The sequence below is a fragment of the Delphinapterus leucas genome, chromosome 2 (assembly GCF_059928025.1).
Source record: "Delphinapterus leucas isolate spDelLeu-1000000601 "Yukka" chromosome 2, BTC_Dleu_Yukka2, whole genome shotgun sequence".
NCBI lineage: Eukaryota > Metazoa > Chordata > Mammalia > Artiodactyla > Monodontidae > Delphinapterus > Delphinapterus leucas.
Window position 1 is genome coordinate 36,749,794 of NC_143130.1, and position 15,734 is coordinate 36,765,527.

The following is a 15,734-nucleotide window of genomic DNA, read 5'->3' on the forward strand; positions in this document are numbered from 1 at the left end:
TATTTCTAGTCTGTGGTGAATATACCTGGGAGTAGAATTGCTAGGTCACTGGGTACGTGTTATGATGTCTTCACTTCTACTTTTTGTAAAGGGCTTCTATCAACTTAACAACCCCATCAGGAGTGAATGAAAGTTCCTGTGGTCACATTTTTGTCAACACTTGATATTGTCAACTTTTAAATTTTTGTTAGTATCACATTGTGGTTTTCATTGGTGAAATTTCATTTCGTTTTTACTAATGAAGTTGAGTTTCCCTCCCTCTCTCCCTCCCTTTCTTCCCTCCCTGCCATTTAGATTTCTTCTTTTATGAAATGCCCATTTTGTAAAATGCTGCTTTTCTGTATTTGGTCATTTTTCCCCCCACTGATGTGTTCTTTATATTTTGTAGATGTGAGCCCTTTGTTGGTTATATGTGTGGCAAATATCTTTTCCCACTTGCCTTTTTACTTTCTTACTGATGTCTTCTGATGACCGGATGTTCTTTAACATAATACCAGTTGTCATATTTTCCCCTGTTTAATGGCTACTGTTTTACGTGACGAAGTTTTCCAGTGAAAACGTTGAGTTGCAAAGTGTTTGTTGTCATTAAGGCTACGAATGTCTGTGTGTCAAAGGTGGAATTTGTTGAGATTGGTACTGGGTGTGTCCTGGTGCCTGTGAGTGGAAAGCTGAAAGCTGAGGGTCCTTCAGTGAAATACTCAGGCTTCTCCATAAGGCGTTTCAAGATCATGATCTCAGAGGATGGACAGATTCAGGGCCCTCAAGAGAAAAGGCTGTTCCAGGAACCACACACCCACCTCTGCTCCTTGAGTCTGTGCCCATTTCTCCTTTACTTATTCAGTGTGGCCCCCAAGGTCCATAGAGCAGGATATAAAACACAGTATCAAGATACTGAGAAAAACACCCGTCAGAATGGCCATCATCAAAAAACCTACAAACAAGGGCTTCCCTGGTGGCGCAGTGGTTGAGAGTCCGCCTGCCGATGCAGGGGACACGGGTTCGTGCCCCAGTCCGGGAAGATCCCACATGCCACGGAGCAGCTGGGCCCGTGAGCCATGGCCGCTGGGCCTGCGCGTCTGGAGCCTGTGCTCTGCAACAGGAGAGGCCACAACAGTGAGAGGCCTGCGTACCGCAAAAAAAAAAAAAATCTACAAACAATCAATGCTGGAGAGGGTGTGGAGAAAAGGGAACCCTCTTACACTGTTGGTGGGAATGTAAACTGATACAGCCACTATGGAGAACAGTATGGAGGTTCCTTAAAAAACTACAAATAGAACTACCATATGAGCCAGCAATCCACTACTGGGCATATACCCTGAGAAAACAATCATTCAAAAAGAGTCATGTACCAAAATGTTCACTGCAGCTCTATTTACAATAGCCAGGACATGGAAGCAACCTAAGTGTCCATTGACAGATGAATGGATAAAGAAGATGTGGCACATATGTACAATGGAATATTACTCAGCCATAATAAGAAATGAAATGAAGTTATTTGTAGTGAGATGGATGGACCTAGAGTCTGTCATACAGAGTGAAGTCAGAAAGAGAAAAACAAATACCATATGCTAACACATATATATGGAATCTAAAAAAAAAGGTTCTGAAGAACCTAGGGGCAGGACAGGAATAAAGATGCAGACGTAGGGAATGAATTTGAGGCCACGGGGAGGGGGAAGGGTAAGCTGGGACGAAGTGAGAGAGTGGCATGGACATATATACACTACCAAATGTAAAATAGATAGCTAGTGGGAAGCAGCCACATAGCACAGGGAGATCAGCTCGGTGCTTTGTGACCACCTAGAGGGGTGGGATAGGGAGGGTGGGAGGGAGATGCAAGAGGGAGGGGATATGGGCATATATGTATGCACATAGCTGATTCACTTTGTTATACAGCAATTATACTCCAATAAAGATGTTAAAAAAAAAAGATGCCGAGAAAATAGGTTTGACTATAACGATAGTACTCATTAGTGGGATAGGTTATCCTATGTGATTCTCATCATTCCGCAAATTTGATCAAAGAAGGTAAGGGCGAGTCTGATGCCATTTCAATACGGAAGTCTTCTGCTTTATTTTTGATTTTTAGTATTAATCATCTCTTAATCCTCTGTCCTTCAATAACTACATTCAGTTTTCATTTTCCTCTTCCTCTTCCTTTTTTGATTTATGATCTATTTGTTTATCATTAATCGCACAATATCCTGCCACGGGACGGCCACTGTGGAAAGAGCCTACACTTCACATGTGCGGTTTGGAGGTGCTCTTACCTTCAGGTGCCTTGTGACCCCCACACCCCACCGCATGCAGCATCCCATGGCCCTCGTGCTTTGGGGTGTCATAGCCTACTTTTGCTGCAAATTGTGGGGGGAGAAGGAGACCCCTAATCGTATTTTTTTTTATTTTTATTTTTTTTGTGGTACGCGGGCCTCTCCCGTTGTGGCCTCTCCCGTTGCGGAGCACAGGCTCCGGATGTGCAGGCTCAGCGGCCATGGCTCACGGGCCCAGCTGCTCCGCGGCATGTGGGATCTTCCCGGACCGGGGCACGAACCCGTGTCCCCTGCATCGGCAGGCGGACTCTCAACCACTGCGCCACCAGGGAAGCCCCCTAATCTTATTTATACTTCCCCCTCCAAGGGACTTTGAACTCTCAGTTAAATTCGACTGAAATGGACCTCCTAGTCCATCATAGAAGGAATTCCGTGGCAGTTACAGTGGAGGGAGGTCCTTCGGGTAACTTTCCTCCAGTAAAAAGCATCACCCTGGGTGATGGCCTGCTGATGCACTAGAACAGCGGTCATTTCTCACATCTCTCATCATTCCATCCTGATCGAAGGGATTTATGTTTTAAAAGCTATGGTCTCTGACATAGGGATTTAAGGCACAGAATGCTGCAGACATGAGTTCCTTCCTCAAACCTTCCATCAAAACTCCTTTTGCTGACGTTTTTGTTTTTTTGCGGTACGCGGGCCTCTCACTGTTGTGGCTTCTCCTGTTGCGGGACTCGCAGGCTCAGCGGCCATGGCTCACGGGCCCAGCCGCTCCGCGGCATGTGGGATTTTCCCGGACCGGGGCACCAACCCGTGTCCCCTGCATCGGCAGGTGGACTCTCAACCACTGCGCCACCAGGGAAGCCCAACCATTTTTTAATAACCTGTTCTTCCAACTGAAATGAAGCCCAGGCAAGAACGTCAGACAAGACGTGCATCTTGGGACCCCCCTCCACAGGCACAGTTGTATTAGATGGTGTCAAAGTTCAAAGGGCTGGGGCCACACAGAAACTTCCCTTTAGAAAGAGAGGGTGCATCCTCGTTCTGAGCAGGTGATTTCCTACCTGCGTCTGGGGAGGAGAGCATCTCTTTTTTGTTGGTTGGTTTGTCTTCGATTTTTACATTCCTGTTTCCTCTTCCCTGTAGGATTCTTAATAGCCCCTTACCTATCTCCCTGGTCCCTTTTTATGCTCTGTCATGCCCTGCGTGCTGCGGGAAGATGAATCTTCACGAAGCACAGCCTTGTTCCTGTCCTCTTGACCTGAACGTCTCCAGTGGCCCCTCACCTTCTCCAGGACAAGCTCTACCTCCTTATCTTCCCCCTGATGGCCTGCCCAGCCTCGCCTCAGCCCTCCAGCCCCCCAAGCTACTCCCTGGACTCCACCCCGGCCCTGTGTGACTTCATGCTGCTTACCGACGGTCCTTTTTATCCCCACGTGTTCAGCTCCTGTCCGCCCCTCTCGGCACAGCCCAGATGTCGCCTCTCTATAAAGCACAGAACGGCACTTACCAGCCAGAAATAGCCATTCCCTCCCCAGATTCCTTCCTAAGGGCCCCCATTTTCCTGTGAAGTTTGAGGGAGCCTGAGCGGGAGGCAGCTCAGTGAAATCCTGCCACCCGCCTCAGCTCTAGACTGACAGTTCTTTTCACTGAAGGCTGTTATCAGAAAGCATGTCCTAGGGATAAACCATAATGGAAAAGTGTATTTAAAAAAAAGAATGTATAGGACTTCCCTGGTGGTGCAGTTGTTGAGAATCTGCCTGCCAATGCAGGGGACACGGGTTCGAGCCCTGGTCCGGGAAGATCCCACATGCTGCGGAGCAACTAAGCCCATGCGCCACAACTACTTGAGCCTGTGCTCTAGAGCCCGTGAGCCACAACTCCTGAAGCCCGTGCACCTAGAGCCCGTGCTCCGCAGCAAGAGAAGCCGCTGCAATGAGAAGGACGTGCGTTGCAAGGAAGAGTAGCTCCCGCTCGCCGCAACTAGAGAAAGCCCAAGCACAGCAACGAAGACCCAATGCAGCCAAAACCAAACAAATAAATAAATATTTTTTTAAAATTAAAAAAAGAATGTATATGTGTGTAACTGAGTCACTTTGCTGTATAGTAGAAGTTGGCACATTATAAATCAACTACTTCAATTAAAAATAATAATGTAATAATAATTAAAAAAACTACATTACCCAGGAAAAAAAAAAAAAAAAAGAAAAGAAAGAAAAGAAAGCACATCCTACTGCCCTGTAAACTACAGTGGGTATTTATGCAAAGAAGTTGGAATCGTTGGGTTATAGCCTTCAACTTCACCGGATAATATCACATTATCTTCCCAAGGGCTCATACCAATTTATATTCCTGCAGCAATGTCACAGACTTCCACTTTTCCATGTCCTTGCTATATCCCTTGACATTGTCTGACTTTTTAGTTTTTGCCTTTCTTTTAGGTGTAAAAAAATAAATTGTGGATTTAATTTGCATGTTCACATACTAACGAGGTTGAGCATCACATCTTTTTTTTTTAAGTTTTTTTTATTTATCATTATTTATTTTTGGCTGCGTTGGGTCTTCATTGCTGCACACGGGCTTTCTCCAGTTGCGGCGAGCGGGGGCTATTCTTTGTTGAGGTGCACGGGCTTCTCACTGCGGTGGCCTATCCTATTGCAGAGCATGGGCTCCAGGTGCGTGGGCCTCACCAGTTGTGGCACAGCGGGCTTGGTAGTTGTGGCTTGCAGGCTCAGCAGTTGTGGCGCATGGGCCCAGCTGCTCCACGGCATGTGGGATCTTCCCGGACCAGGGCCCAAACCTGTGTCCCCTGCATCGGCAGGCAGATTCTTAACCACTGCGCCACCGGGGAAGCCCGAGCATCACATCTTTTTACGTGTTTACTAGGCATCGTGTTTTCTTTTCTGCGATATGTCTTCATTTCTTTTGTCTTTCTTTTTCTTCTTTATTTCTACGTACTCTATATATTCTGGATATCCTTTGTAGGTTCATATGTAGCGTACCTGTTTTCCTGGGATTCGTCTATTTTGTTCCTCCATCACATCTGGGGTGCTCGTCCTTCTGCTTGGGCCAGGGTAGCTCACCATCACGTCTCCTCCCCACCAACGGGAAGGGGAGGGCATGGAGCCTTCCATTTAAAGTTATGACCTGCAGGTTGTCCCTGTCACTTCTGCTCACAGCCCACGCCCAAGGCTGAGTTGTCTGCACACCAGGCTGCCAGGCAGGCCAAGAGATGAAGCCCGTATTCCACACAGCTGTTTACCCAACTAAACCTTGGCGGACAGCGGAGGGGGAGACCATTGATGGATTGAAAGACTCGGAAGGGTTAAACCCCAAGGAGAGGCTATAGAAAATATATTTGCCTTTAATTGTCTCCCAGTACCTTTTCCTGATGATAAATGTTCATTTCTTTCGTATTTTATTAAAACCTCACTTCAAGGACTCTCATTATGATCTAGCAAACACGCTTCTGTTTTTATTTCAGAAATACATTTAGGATGGTCAAAGAAACTCAGGAGGGGAGAGTAGGAAATGAAATGACTCTGGGAACACTGAAATAAAGTTTATGATGCACTCATATAGTTAATTTCCAGAAAAAAATGTCGTGTTCATTATTTTTGCAAAAATTGTGGAGGACAGAATCTCAGTCACTTAGTCCTGAGATAGGCCCCTAACATTTTTGTGGCGTTCACATCCGTCTTCAGCTATAGGGTACCCGTGAGATGATGTGGTTCTAAACTGGCAGGTGTGGGAGTTTTGTGAGTTCATGATACTGTGCTGTCGGTCTCACTGTCTCTTTCTTTCACATATCAGCTAACGGCCCGTGCCCTCTGATTTCTCCAGGTATGGCGTAAGCCCCGAGAACATCATCCTGTATGGTCAGAGCATCGGGACTGTCCCCACGGTAGACCTGGCCTCCAGGTACGAGTGTGCGGCCGTAATTCTCCATTCGCCTCTGATGTCTGGATTGCGCGTGGCTTTTCCCGATACCAGGAAGACGTACTGCTTTGATGCTTTCCCCAGGTAAGCTCACTCCTGTCCAACAAGTGCTAAGGCGTCCAGTGACCCAGCTTCACATCAGATGCCACCGTTAATCGTGGGCTACTAATAAATGTCTCCTGAATGCAGCCGGACGCCAGCCCCTGTGCTGCGCTCCTCAGGGAACGTGGAGGTGGATATGACATGTCCACCAGCCGGAAACCTGGTCCTCTGGGCTGGACTCATTTGTAAAAACAATCTACCAGATGATGTATAAGGACCTTGCTTGTACCGATATCCAGGATTAATTGGTTTAGCTGGATGTGCAGGATAAAAAAAAAAAAAGTGCCCACATGTCTTAAAGGAACGTCTAGTTCAGTGTTCTTTCATTCGCTCAGATGGACATGTATTGTTGAATCACGAGAGCTAAATGCAAAATCTGTGATGAGGCCATTAGCAGTGGTCTAGACACGCAAAGAAAAACCGCAAGCATCCCCAGTTTTGAAATTTCTGTTACGTTTTCAGTCAGGCCGATAGGTAAGAGAAAAAGCGACGTGAGCTATTTGCAAGCTGGTAATGGGCTGCAGGGACCGTGTAAGTGGATGGTCCTTCCCTCCCCTCCCCACCGCCCCAGACCAGTGCGACCACTCATTCCTCCTGCCGCCCACTTGTCCCTGAAGACCCCCTCCCCTGCAGAGGGGCCGGCACCCTCCGCTGGAAGCATGTGCATGAGAGCCCACAGCCGGGCCCCCTCCTGCCGGCGCCCCAGGGGCAGCAGAGCCCCTGCCACCCCAGTCCCTGCTGTTTTCTAGTCCCCTAATAGAAGGAAGAAAAACGGGCAGCTGTATATACATGCAAAAGCAGCGAGCACACTGCTTTCTTGAATACCTCTCTTTGAAAACTTCTGCTTGTTTTTTAAAATCTAAGCTGAGGAAAGTATTTACTAAAACCTATTTGCCCATGGTACGTTGCTAAACGGGCCGAGGTTCTGACAACAGGACTCACACGGCCACACTGTAGAAAAAGCCTCAACAGAAGAATGTACAGTTTTCGGATTTTGATTGACCCATTCATTGCTGTCATTCTGTTATTGCTGGGAGAGAAAAAGAACATCATTTGGTTACATAAACACCTGTTCCACAGACTGGCCTGTTTTACAAGAAGAAACTTTCTCTTAACACCTTGGGTGAACTTCATTTCTGTGCACCGTGTACCAGGTTCAATGAAGTTCAGTTTCATGGGAAAGTTGAACGCACTGCAAATTTCCAGTGGCGTGGCTGAGAATGCTAAGTAGGGCCCATGTGCGACTCAAATGTGGCCTTATTTGCGCTGAATGGGTATTGAGAGGCCAGTTTGTTGAAAGGGACATATTTAGCATGTTTGCGGGAAGCTATGGTAGGAGTTACCCTGGCAACAAAATGAATCGGTTTTCCCCCTGACTCTTAAATTAGCATATACCTTAAAGTACAGCCACGACAACTAATTATAGCTTATTCATTAATAGGAAACCAGCAACTAGTCTTTACTGGGTTTGTCTGAGCTGCCAGTCCACGGCTAAACATTTCACGCCTCTTATCTCACAAGACTCATTTTATAGTTAGGAAACTGAGGCTTAGAAAGTTAAGCGATTTAAGCTGCTTAATTAAAGTTGGTGAGTGGAAACAGCCAGAAAAGGCCATTCATCCTTTTCAGTACCATAAAGTGTTAATATGATAGATTTCAAACCATTAACAGTCACATGGACTTTCTTCATTAATTGAATTTGGAGAATGTTTTCTTACGGTGTCCATTGGTACCAAATGCACACTTGCCTCTGTGTCCCTCTCTCTCTCTTTTTTTAAAAAATTTATTAATTTTATTTATTTATTTCTGGCTGTGTTGGGTCTTCGTTGCTGCGCGTGGGCTTTCTCTAGTTGCGGCGAGTGGGGGCTGCTCTTCATTGTGGTGCGTGGGCTTCTCGTTGCGGTGAACTCTCTTGTTGTGGGCACTAGGCACACGGGCTTCTCATTGCGGTGACCTCTCTTGTTGTGGGCACTAGGCACATGGGCTTCAGTAGTTTGTGGCACACGGGCTCAGTAGTTGTGGCTCATGGGCTTAGTTTCTCCACCGCATTTGGGATCTTCCCGGAGCAGGGCTCAAACCCATGTTCCCTGCATTGGCAGGCGGATTCTTAACCACTGCGCCACCAGGGAAGTCCCTGCCCCGGTCTTTAAAGAAAGGCACTTTCCCATTTCTTTTTTAGTATTAAAAAAATAGAGATAAGGAGTCCTGATTATTATTTGGTTGGTGGTTTAATTTTCTTTTACCTCCTTTACATTTAGAATCAGATGGTGGCATTTAACCTCAGGTACATCCATCCTCCAGGTTGCAGAGTCTCCTAACTCACGCAGCATGGAGCTGTCAGTAAATAGATTTTTAAATTGAATATAACTGGACTATTGCATTCTTAGAAGAAGTCACTTTAAAATTTAAATATAAGAGGAAAGTAGATTTCTAAACAAGATTCCTGATTTGCAAAATTGACCCCTTCCACAGTGGCCCTGATCTTGGCAAATGACATGGCTGATGAGATTTTGCAGTCTTCCCGGATGTCTTGAGGTGACCGGCAACTTCCTGAGTTGTTAATAAGGCTCTGTGACAGCTGTTTGTAGATCTTTGGAATGTGTAACGGATGTCAGAGCTCTGTACTATCACCACAGCCTCATGTCTGTCCTTTAATGATCTCTCCAAGCTTCAGTTAGCTCCTTGGTTTAACAGAGATGGTCCTTCCTCTTTCACTGTGGCTCATGGGAGATGCAATGCGGTTTTGTATGTAAAGTGCAAAGCACCTGGCTGTGGTCAATGCTGAGTAAATGTTAGCTATGACTTTTAACAAAATGATCCCTACGGGTAGTACCAATTTGATCCCTCTGTAACTTTGGCTAGGATCAGATACAGAAAGTCAACAGTAAAGGGGGTCTCTGGCAGGAGGCCAGAATGGACAGAGGGTCGCCTGCCTCCATGTGTTTGCAGGTGAAATGACAGTTACCACTGTCAGAGAAGTTGCCTACACACGCAGCCCAACAAGGTTTACAGTCTTCTTAATTCCTCTTTGGGAAACGCTTTCAGAGTCTGCAGCACATTCTTTTGGAGATGCTCAAATATTCATCCTTTGTGGGTAGCTTTGATTTTTGTAAACAGTCAGAAATCATTCAGAATTCAATCTAGATGTTGTACATTAAGTTTTCAAGCTAAATAGTATGGTTTTTATTTTCAAATGAGGTATTTGTTTCTATGAAGTGAGGTTTCTGAGGATCTTGTTAATCGATGCTGAAGGTGGCTTACACGGAAAGAGTCCTGGAAACTTGAGTGGCTGTGGATTCAGTGCTCAGATTTCAAAAGAGACGTCCATTCTGGTATGTTAAGGTCTAGCTTGTTTATTTAAAAAAAAAATCCTCTCTCCAAAATATGAATATATCTGAAATATTCGTTACTGGATTGCTAGTCTGACGACATTTAGGAGTTCTGTTTTTAATAAAATACTTTAACAGAAACACAATGTGGCTAAATGCAGTGTGGTATTCTCAGTTGGATCTTGGAACAGAAAAACTTCATGTAAAGTGGAAAAAGTGGAAAAACTTCAGTGGAAAAACTCGTGAAATCCAAATAAAGTCTGGAGTTTGGTGATGTACCGACGCTGGTTTTCGGTTTTGAGCAATGTACTATTGGTAACGCGTGGTGTTGGCCTTATGGGAAAGGGGTTGGGGTGGATAGGAGCTCTGTGTTATCTTTGTACCTTTCCTGTAAATCCAGAATTATTGCAAAATGCAAAATTAACTTTTTAAAAAGTGAATTACTAGAAAAGTGAGGGGGGAAAACACCCTCGCGTGCTTACCTCCCTTGCCTGTGAACACCGACTCGGTTCCATTAAGTGTGATGTCTGTCATCTGTGAGCATAACTAAAGGAGTCCTTTTTCTCCCCCTCCCCCTTTCCTGTCTTGCAGCATTGACAAGATATCTAAAGTTACCTCTCCCGTGTTGGTCATTCACGGTACAGAGGACGAGGTCATCGATTTCTCCCATGGCCTGGCCATGTACGAGCGCTGTCCCCGGGCCGTGGAGCCCCTCTGGGTCGAAGGGGCTGGCCATAATGACATAGAGCTTTATGCACAATACCTAGAAAGGCTAAAACAGTTCATATCTCACGAACTTCCTAATTCCTGAAGAAGATGACTTGATTTTACCTCATCTACTGTGAACACAGGAATCCTCGGTTTTGCACATGCTTTAACTGGATAGCTGTCATGGCGGGATAACCAGGAGGAAGTGCCCAGCTTTTCAGGCGTCCTACTCAAAGAGCTGAGGGCATCTCGGTCTTTCATATCCAGAGGTTCTACTAACTCACACATCATGTTAAACTGAACAGTTGTGATTCCCAGCTTCATCGCCTTGCAGAATGGGAATGAGAGCTGAGTGGGGGGACCGTTTTCTCCTGCTATAAAAGATGCTCACACCCCTTTCTATTCCTTACCCACCACGTAGGATTCATTTATGCAGGACTCAGCCTCTCTCCACCCGTGTTCTCAGTATGTGAGCTGCAGCTCTCTTTCAGCCACTAGATTCATGGGTCCAATCCATTTGTGAAGCTGTGATAGTGTAACTGGAAACCATCGTGATGAAAATTCCTTTGTTAATTTTTGTTCACACTCCGATCTTTCCCCCAAACAAATCAATTAAAGGGTAATTTACTGGAACTATCATGAACGACTTCATCAACTGGAACCATATGAATATAACTGGAATATTCTTAAAAGGAAACTGGGGTTTTTTTTAAGTGTAAATTTATTACTAGTCCACAGAGTTTTAATATTTTGATCGTCTGGTTGGTCTAACAAAGAACCTAGCCGACCTTCCTTCTGTAAAGTCCTCCTTGTAGGCTTTTTTAAAGTACTGTACATATATGCAATTACATTGTGCATAGATTCTTAATGGGTAGTTTTCTTTTGTCAGGCCACAACAATGAACTGCAGATTCCTTGTTTGTAATGTAAATGATTGAATACATTTTGTTAATACGTTTTTATTCCTATGTTTTGCTATTAAAAAATTTTATAACATTTCCAAGACAAAAAATTACAAGTTTATGCTTTGAAAAATTTATGTAATTAAAATTTCACTCAACTAATCTTTTTAGTTTAGGAGTTATTTGGGTTTTGACACTGGAGTTGCGCCAGTAAGCATCAGAAGTGTAAGATGCTGAAAATTGCTACACTACTTGTGTTGGTTGGGGGTTTGGGTTTGAGGGTTCTTTGGTTTTATTAAAAAAAAATTTTTTTTTCCAAATTTAAAAGCCTTAAATGTACTGTAAGCCTCAGATTGTTGTACAGCTGGATTGCGGTTGATTGCCAGTTTGTGTACTGTTGCTTGGATGCGACACAGCGGTTGGTCATGGAATAAAGGATGCATGGATCAGAATGTGCGGGCTCATGCAGTTTTTTTCCTTTACCTCTCCATCAAAGAAAACATTCTGTCTAGATTTAAGAAGAAACCCTCGGAGCTTACAAACGTCACTACCTTTCTCAAAGTGTATATGTTTTTTTTAACTTTTTATTTTATATTGGAGTATAGTTGATTTACAATGTTGTGATAGTTTCAGGTGTACAGCAAAGTGATTCAGTTACACATATACATGGGTCTATTCTTTTTCAAATTCTTTTCCCATTTAGGTTGTTACATAATATTGAGCAGAATTCCCTGTGCTATGCAGTAGGTCTCAAGGTGTGTGTTTTTGTTCTCTAAAAGACCATAGATAACTTTTGAAGAAGCCAAGATGTAAAGCCTGTAGCAGTAAAGTACAGGTGGCATCCAAATAGAGAGGGCAGTGGATTCTGGCTGTGAAACAAGAACGATGAAGGCAATCTCACTGTGACCCGGCTAGGAGGGAGAACAGGCCTGTTTCTTTGGAAAACCTGAGCTGAGTCTTTTCAGTCCTTTGATCACTGACTAGAAAAAGAGCAACTGAGGGATGCTTGTTTTCAACTCTCAGAACACCCCTTCTGGGCACGCAGGAAGAGAAATGGTGGTGGAGGGAAGGTGTAAGGGCGTGGGCTATGCTCCCGTGAGTGTGTGTCCCAGCACATTGCAGGCTACTTCCTGGTCTTAGATCAGTACCTGTAATGGGGGATCTTGGAAGGATGGGGCCCTGCTCACCTAGGGGAGTCATCAGTGAAGCTACAGAGGTGGTACTGTCCCAGGGGTCCAGGAGACTTAGAAGGGAAAGAAGCATATCCAACAGCCTGCCTTTGGGGTGCGAGAGCACCTAACCTAGTTTCCAGAGACCTGATTTCTGATCCCGTTTGTCTGCTGCTTGCATCTTCTGTAAACCAGTTCCCCCTTTTTTCCCTCCTGAACTATTTAGTAAACTTACTTTTGTCCGCCAGATTTCAGCAGTTAATGGGAAACGATAATAAGATTGACAATTACAGAAGCTAAGGTGGCAAAGCCCTTTCAGTTCACTGTTTTTATGACTTGATGTAGGTGGTTTATATTTATTGGAAGCAACTCCTGTTTTCTGACTCCTGACTCTTTCCCCAAAACCGGGGAGGGGGTTTTGTCTGCTCTTTCGCAGAGTTTGACATGGGGACAGCCTTTCTCTGAGGATGGCGTGGGTGATGATAGTGGGAATCCCAAGAGAGACCCCACTCATGCCAGTTTCAGATTACAAAACATACTTAGTACTGAACCTGAAAGATCTGGCCACTTCTGTTTTCTGCTGTAAGATGGACTTGGGGTGAGGACCAACTCTCCTTGTGGAAAAAAAAAAAAAAAAAAAAGCAAAAACAAACTAGCACTACTAAGTAAAATGGAAAAATCATAGACGCATGAACTGGTAAGAAAATAAAGACTATGTAGGCCAAATACTAGGTAAAGATGAGGAGCTTTGAAGCCAGTTTTCTCTTGGAAGGAATTTCCTGGACTAGGTTAACCTGAGCGTTGGTTTTCCAGTCTGGTGGAGCTCGGGACAGTAAACAAACCCTAGAGTGCCCTCCACGGTGGGGAGACTAATTGGAAGCTTCCCTTTTTAGAGGAAAATCATATGATCATCTCCACAGACACAGACAAAACATTGGATGGAATTCAATATCCCATTCATGATTAAAAACCAAACCAAACTCATATCAAACTTGGGCTAGAAAGCAACTTTATGAACAGATTATCTCAAAACAAACTGAAAAACCAATCATTGTACTGAGTGGTAAAACACTGGAAGCATTATTCTATTTTAGATTGGGAATTAGCCATAGGACCATTCTCACTTCTGCTCAAAATTACACAAAGCCCCTAGCAAATGCAGTAGAGTCAAAGAAATGAAAAAGGTATAAGACATGGAAAAAAAAAAAGGATGAATATGTTCTAAAGCCAAATTATTGTGGCTGCACAACTCACTAAATTTACCAAAAATCATTGAAATGTACACTTAAAAGGGGTAGATTTTATGATATGTAGATTATACCATAATAAAAGATGTTTAAATAAATGAAAAATAAATAAAACTCAGATTATGATGTCTGGATGAAACACCAGACAGCTACACCAGAAAGTATCTACAAATTATTAGATGTAATAAGAATCTAGTTAGGTTTCTGGACACAAAAATCAATATAGAAAAGTCAATCTTATTTCTATAAGTCAGTTAAAAATGTTTTAAATTCAATTAAAAACAAAGATACCATTTACAATAGCTTTTAAAAATATTGAGTAACTGGGAATAATCTAACACATGTTAGACATACTCTGGAGAAAATCATAAAACATTTTTGAAGGACATTAAAACCTAAGTTAATGAGGGTTATACCATGTTAATGGATAAGAAGGCTCCTTTTTAATATATTCTTCCCAAATAGACCTCTAGGATTAATAATGACTCCAGTAAAAATCCCAACAGGATTTTTTGTCAGGAAACTGACAAGGTGATCCTAAAATTTGTATGGGAGAACAAAGTGCCAAGAATAGCCAGGGCAACTGAAGACGAAAAAGATGCAGGCACGTGCTTTACCGGATAGAAGAATTCCAGGCGGGAAGTCTTAAGACTGAAAAGGCTCAGTCTTTCAGATTCTAGAGTCTAGAAACCTTCATGACCCTGACTGTAGCCCCTGCCAACAGCTGCTTCAGTATTCTGTACTCACCTGACCATAGCTATATCATTACTGCTTGAAACCACAAAGGAATACATTTCTAGGTTTGATTTATTAAAAATTAAAAACTTTCATAGTAAAAGAAAAAATAGCATAACCTAGTGACAAACTGGGGTGACATTATAAAGCAAATGACATGTAATGTAAAAATATATTTAATAATCAAATGATGAGGCACTCTATCAAAGCACAGGATGTGAAGAGACTCTCATAAGAGATTATTGTCCATAATAACCACATATAGATCCAATCAAATAATCAAATGACTATATCAAATATATATACATTTGAACAATGAAATGCCATTTTAAATTATAAACTTGGTACAAATATTTATTTGAAGAGGTTGCTCAGTATTTATTTGAAGAGATTATTGCCCAAAAGAATCACAGATTTAATCAAATAATCTAATAGACATATTTTAAAATACATTTAAATAATTAAATGCCATTTAAATTATAAGCTGGTATAAATATTTGAATTATAATACCCATTGGTGGTAAATGTTTGGATAAATAGTTACTTTAAAATTATATTGCTGGGGCTTCCCTGGTGGCGCAGTGGTTGAGAGTCCGCCTGCCGATGCAGGGGACACGGGTTGGTGCCCCGGTCCGGGAAAATCCCACATGCCGCGGAGCGGCTGGGCCCGTGAGCCATGGCCGCTGAGCCTGCGGGTCCGGAGCCTGTGCTCTGCAAAGGGAGAGGCCACGGCAGTGAGAGGCCCGCGTACCGCAAAAAAAAAAAAAAAAAAAATTATATTGCTAATTTTACACACCAAGTTGGTACAAACGTTCTAAAGTATACTTTGAATCAAAAGCCTAATCTAGCAATTTGGCTTCTAGGAATTTATCCTTAGGAAATAATCAAGAAGATGACCTGGGCTTATATGGGATAATCACGGCTACACTGTTAGTAAAAGTGAAAACTTGCAAACAATCTAAGTTTCCAGCAACAGGGATTTCGTTTTTATTATGTCCGTACAATGCATTATTCTGTAACCATCATAAACGATGCTGTAGAACAATATTTAGTGGCACGACAAAATTGCCAAAATACGTTATATGGTAAAACTGATCACTAAATAGCTCCCGTGTATGATTCTTCTCTTCACACCCCCACACATTCAAACTTGGACCAAGAGCTGGATATGTAATAGATGGACATCTTTGTTGTTGATGTTTAATTATATTGTCAATAAGTCTTTATAAAGAGGAAAGCCCAAACCTTCTTTCAGAATTCATGCGAAGTGGTTATAAAACATATCATCAGTAGGATCTTTTGTTAAAATAATTTGTTTTGGAATCCATTGGATG

General features: G+C 43.2%; 1 protein-coding gene across 2 annotated transcripts in view; it reads left to right on the forward strand.

Moving 5' to 3' along the window:
- Nucleotides 1-11,411, forward strand: part of ABHD17C (abhydrolase domain containing 17C, depalmitoylase) — a 56,806-nt gene extending 45,395 nt beyond the window's left edge. Inside the window, exons 2-3 of one of the 2 annotated variants that reach the window (XM_022554544.3) lie at nt 6,114-6,293; nt 10,232-11,411. In XM_022554544.3, coding sequence (XP_022410252.1) covers nt 6,114-6,293; nt 10,232-10,451 — 400 coding nt within the window. In that variant the 3' untranslated portion in view covers nt 10,452-11,411. Of the gene's footprint in view, nt 1-3,416; nt 4,481-6,113; nt 6,294-10,231 lie in introns of those variants that run through there. The other variant, XM_089906702.1, reaches the window with a different exon arrangement.
- Nucleotides 11,412-15,734: the final 4,323 nt, after the last annotated feature.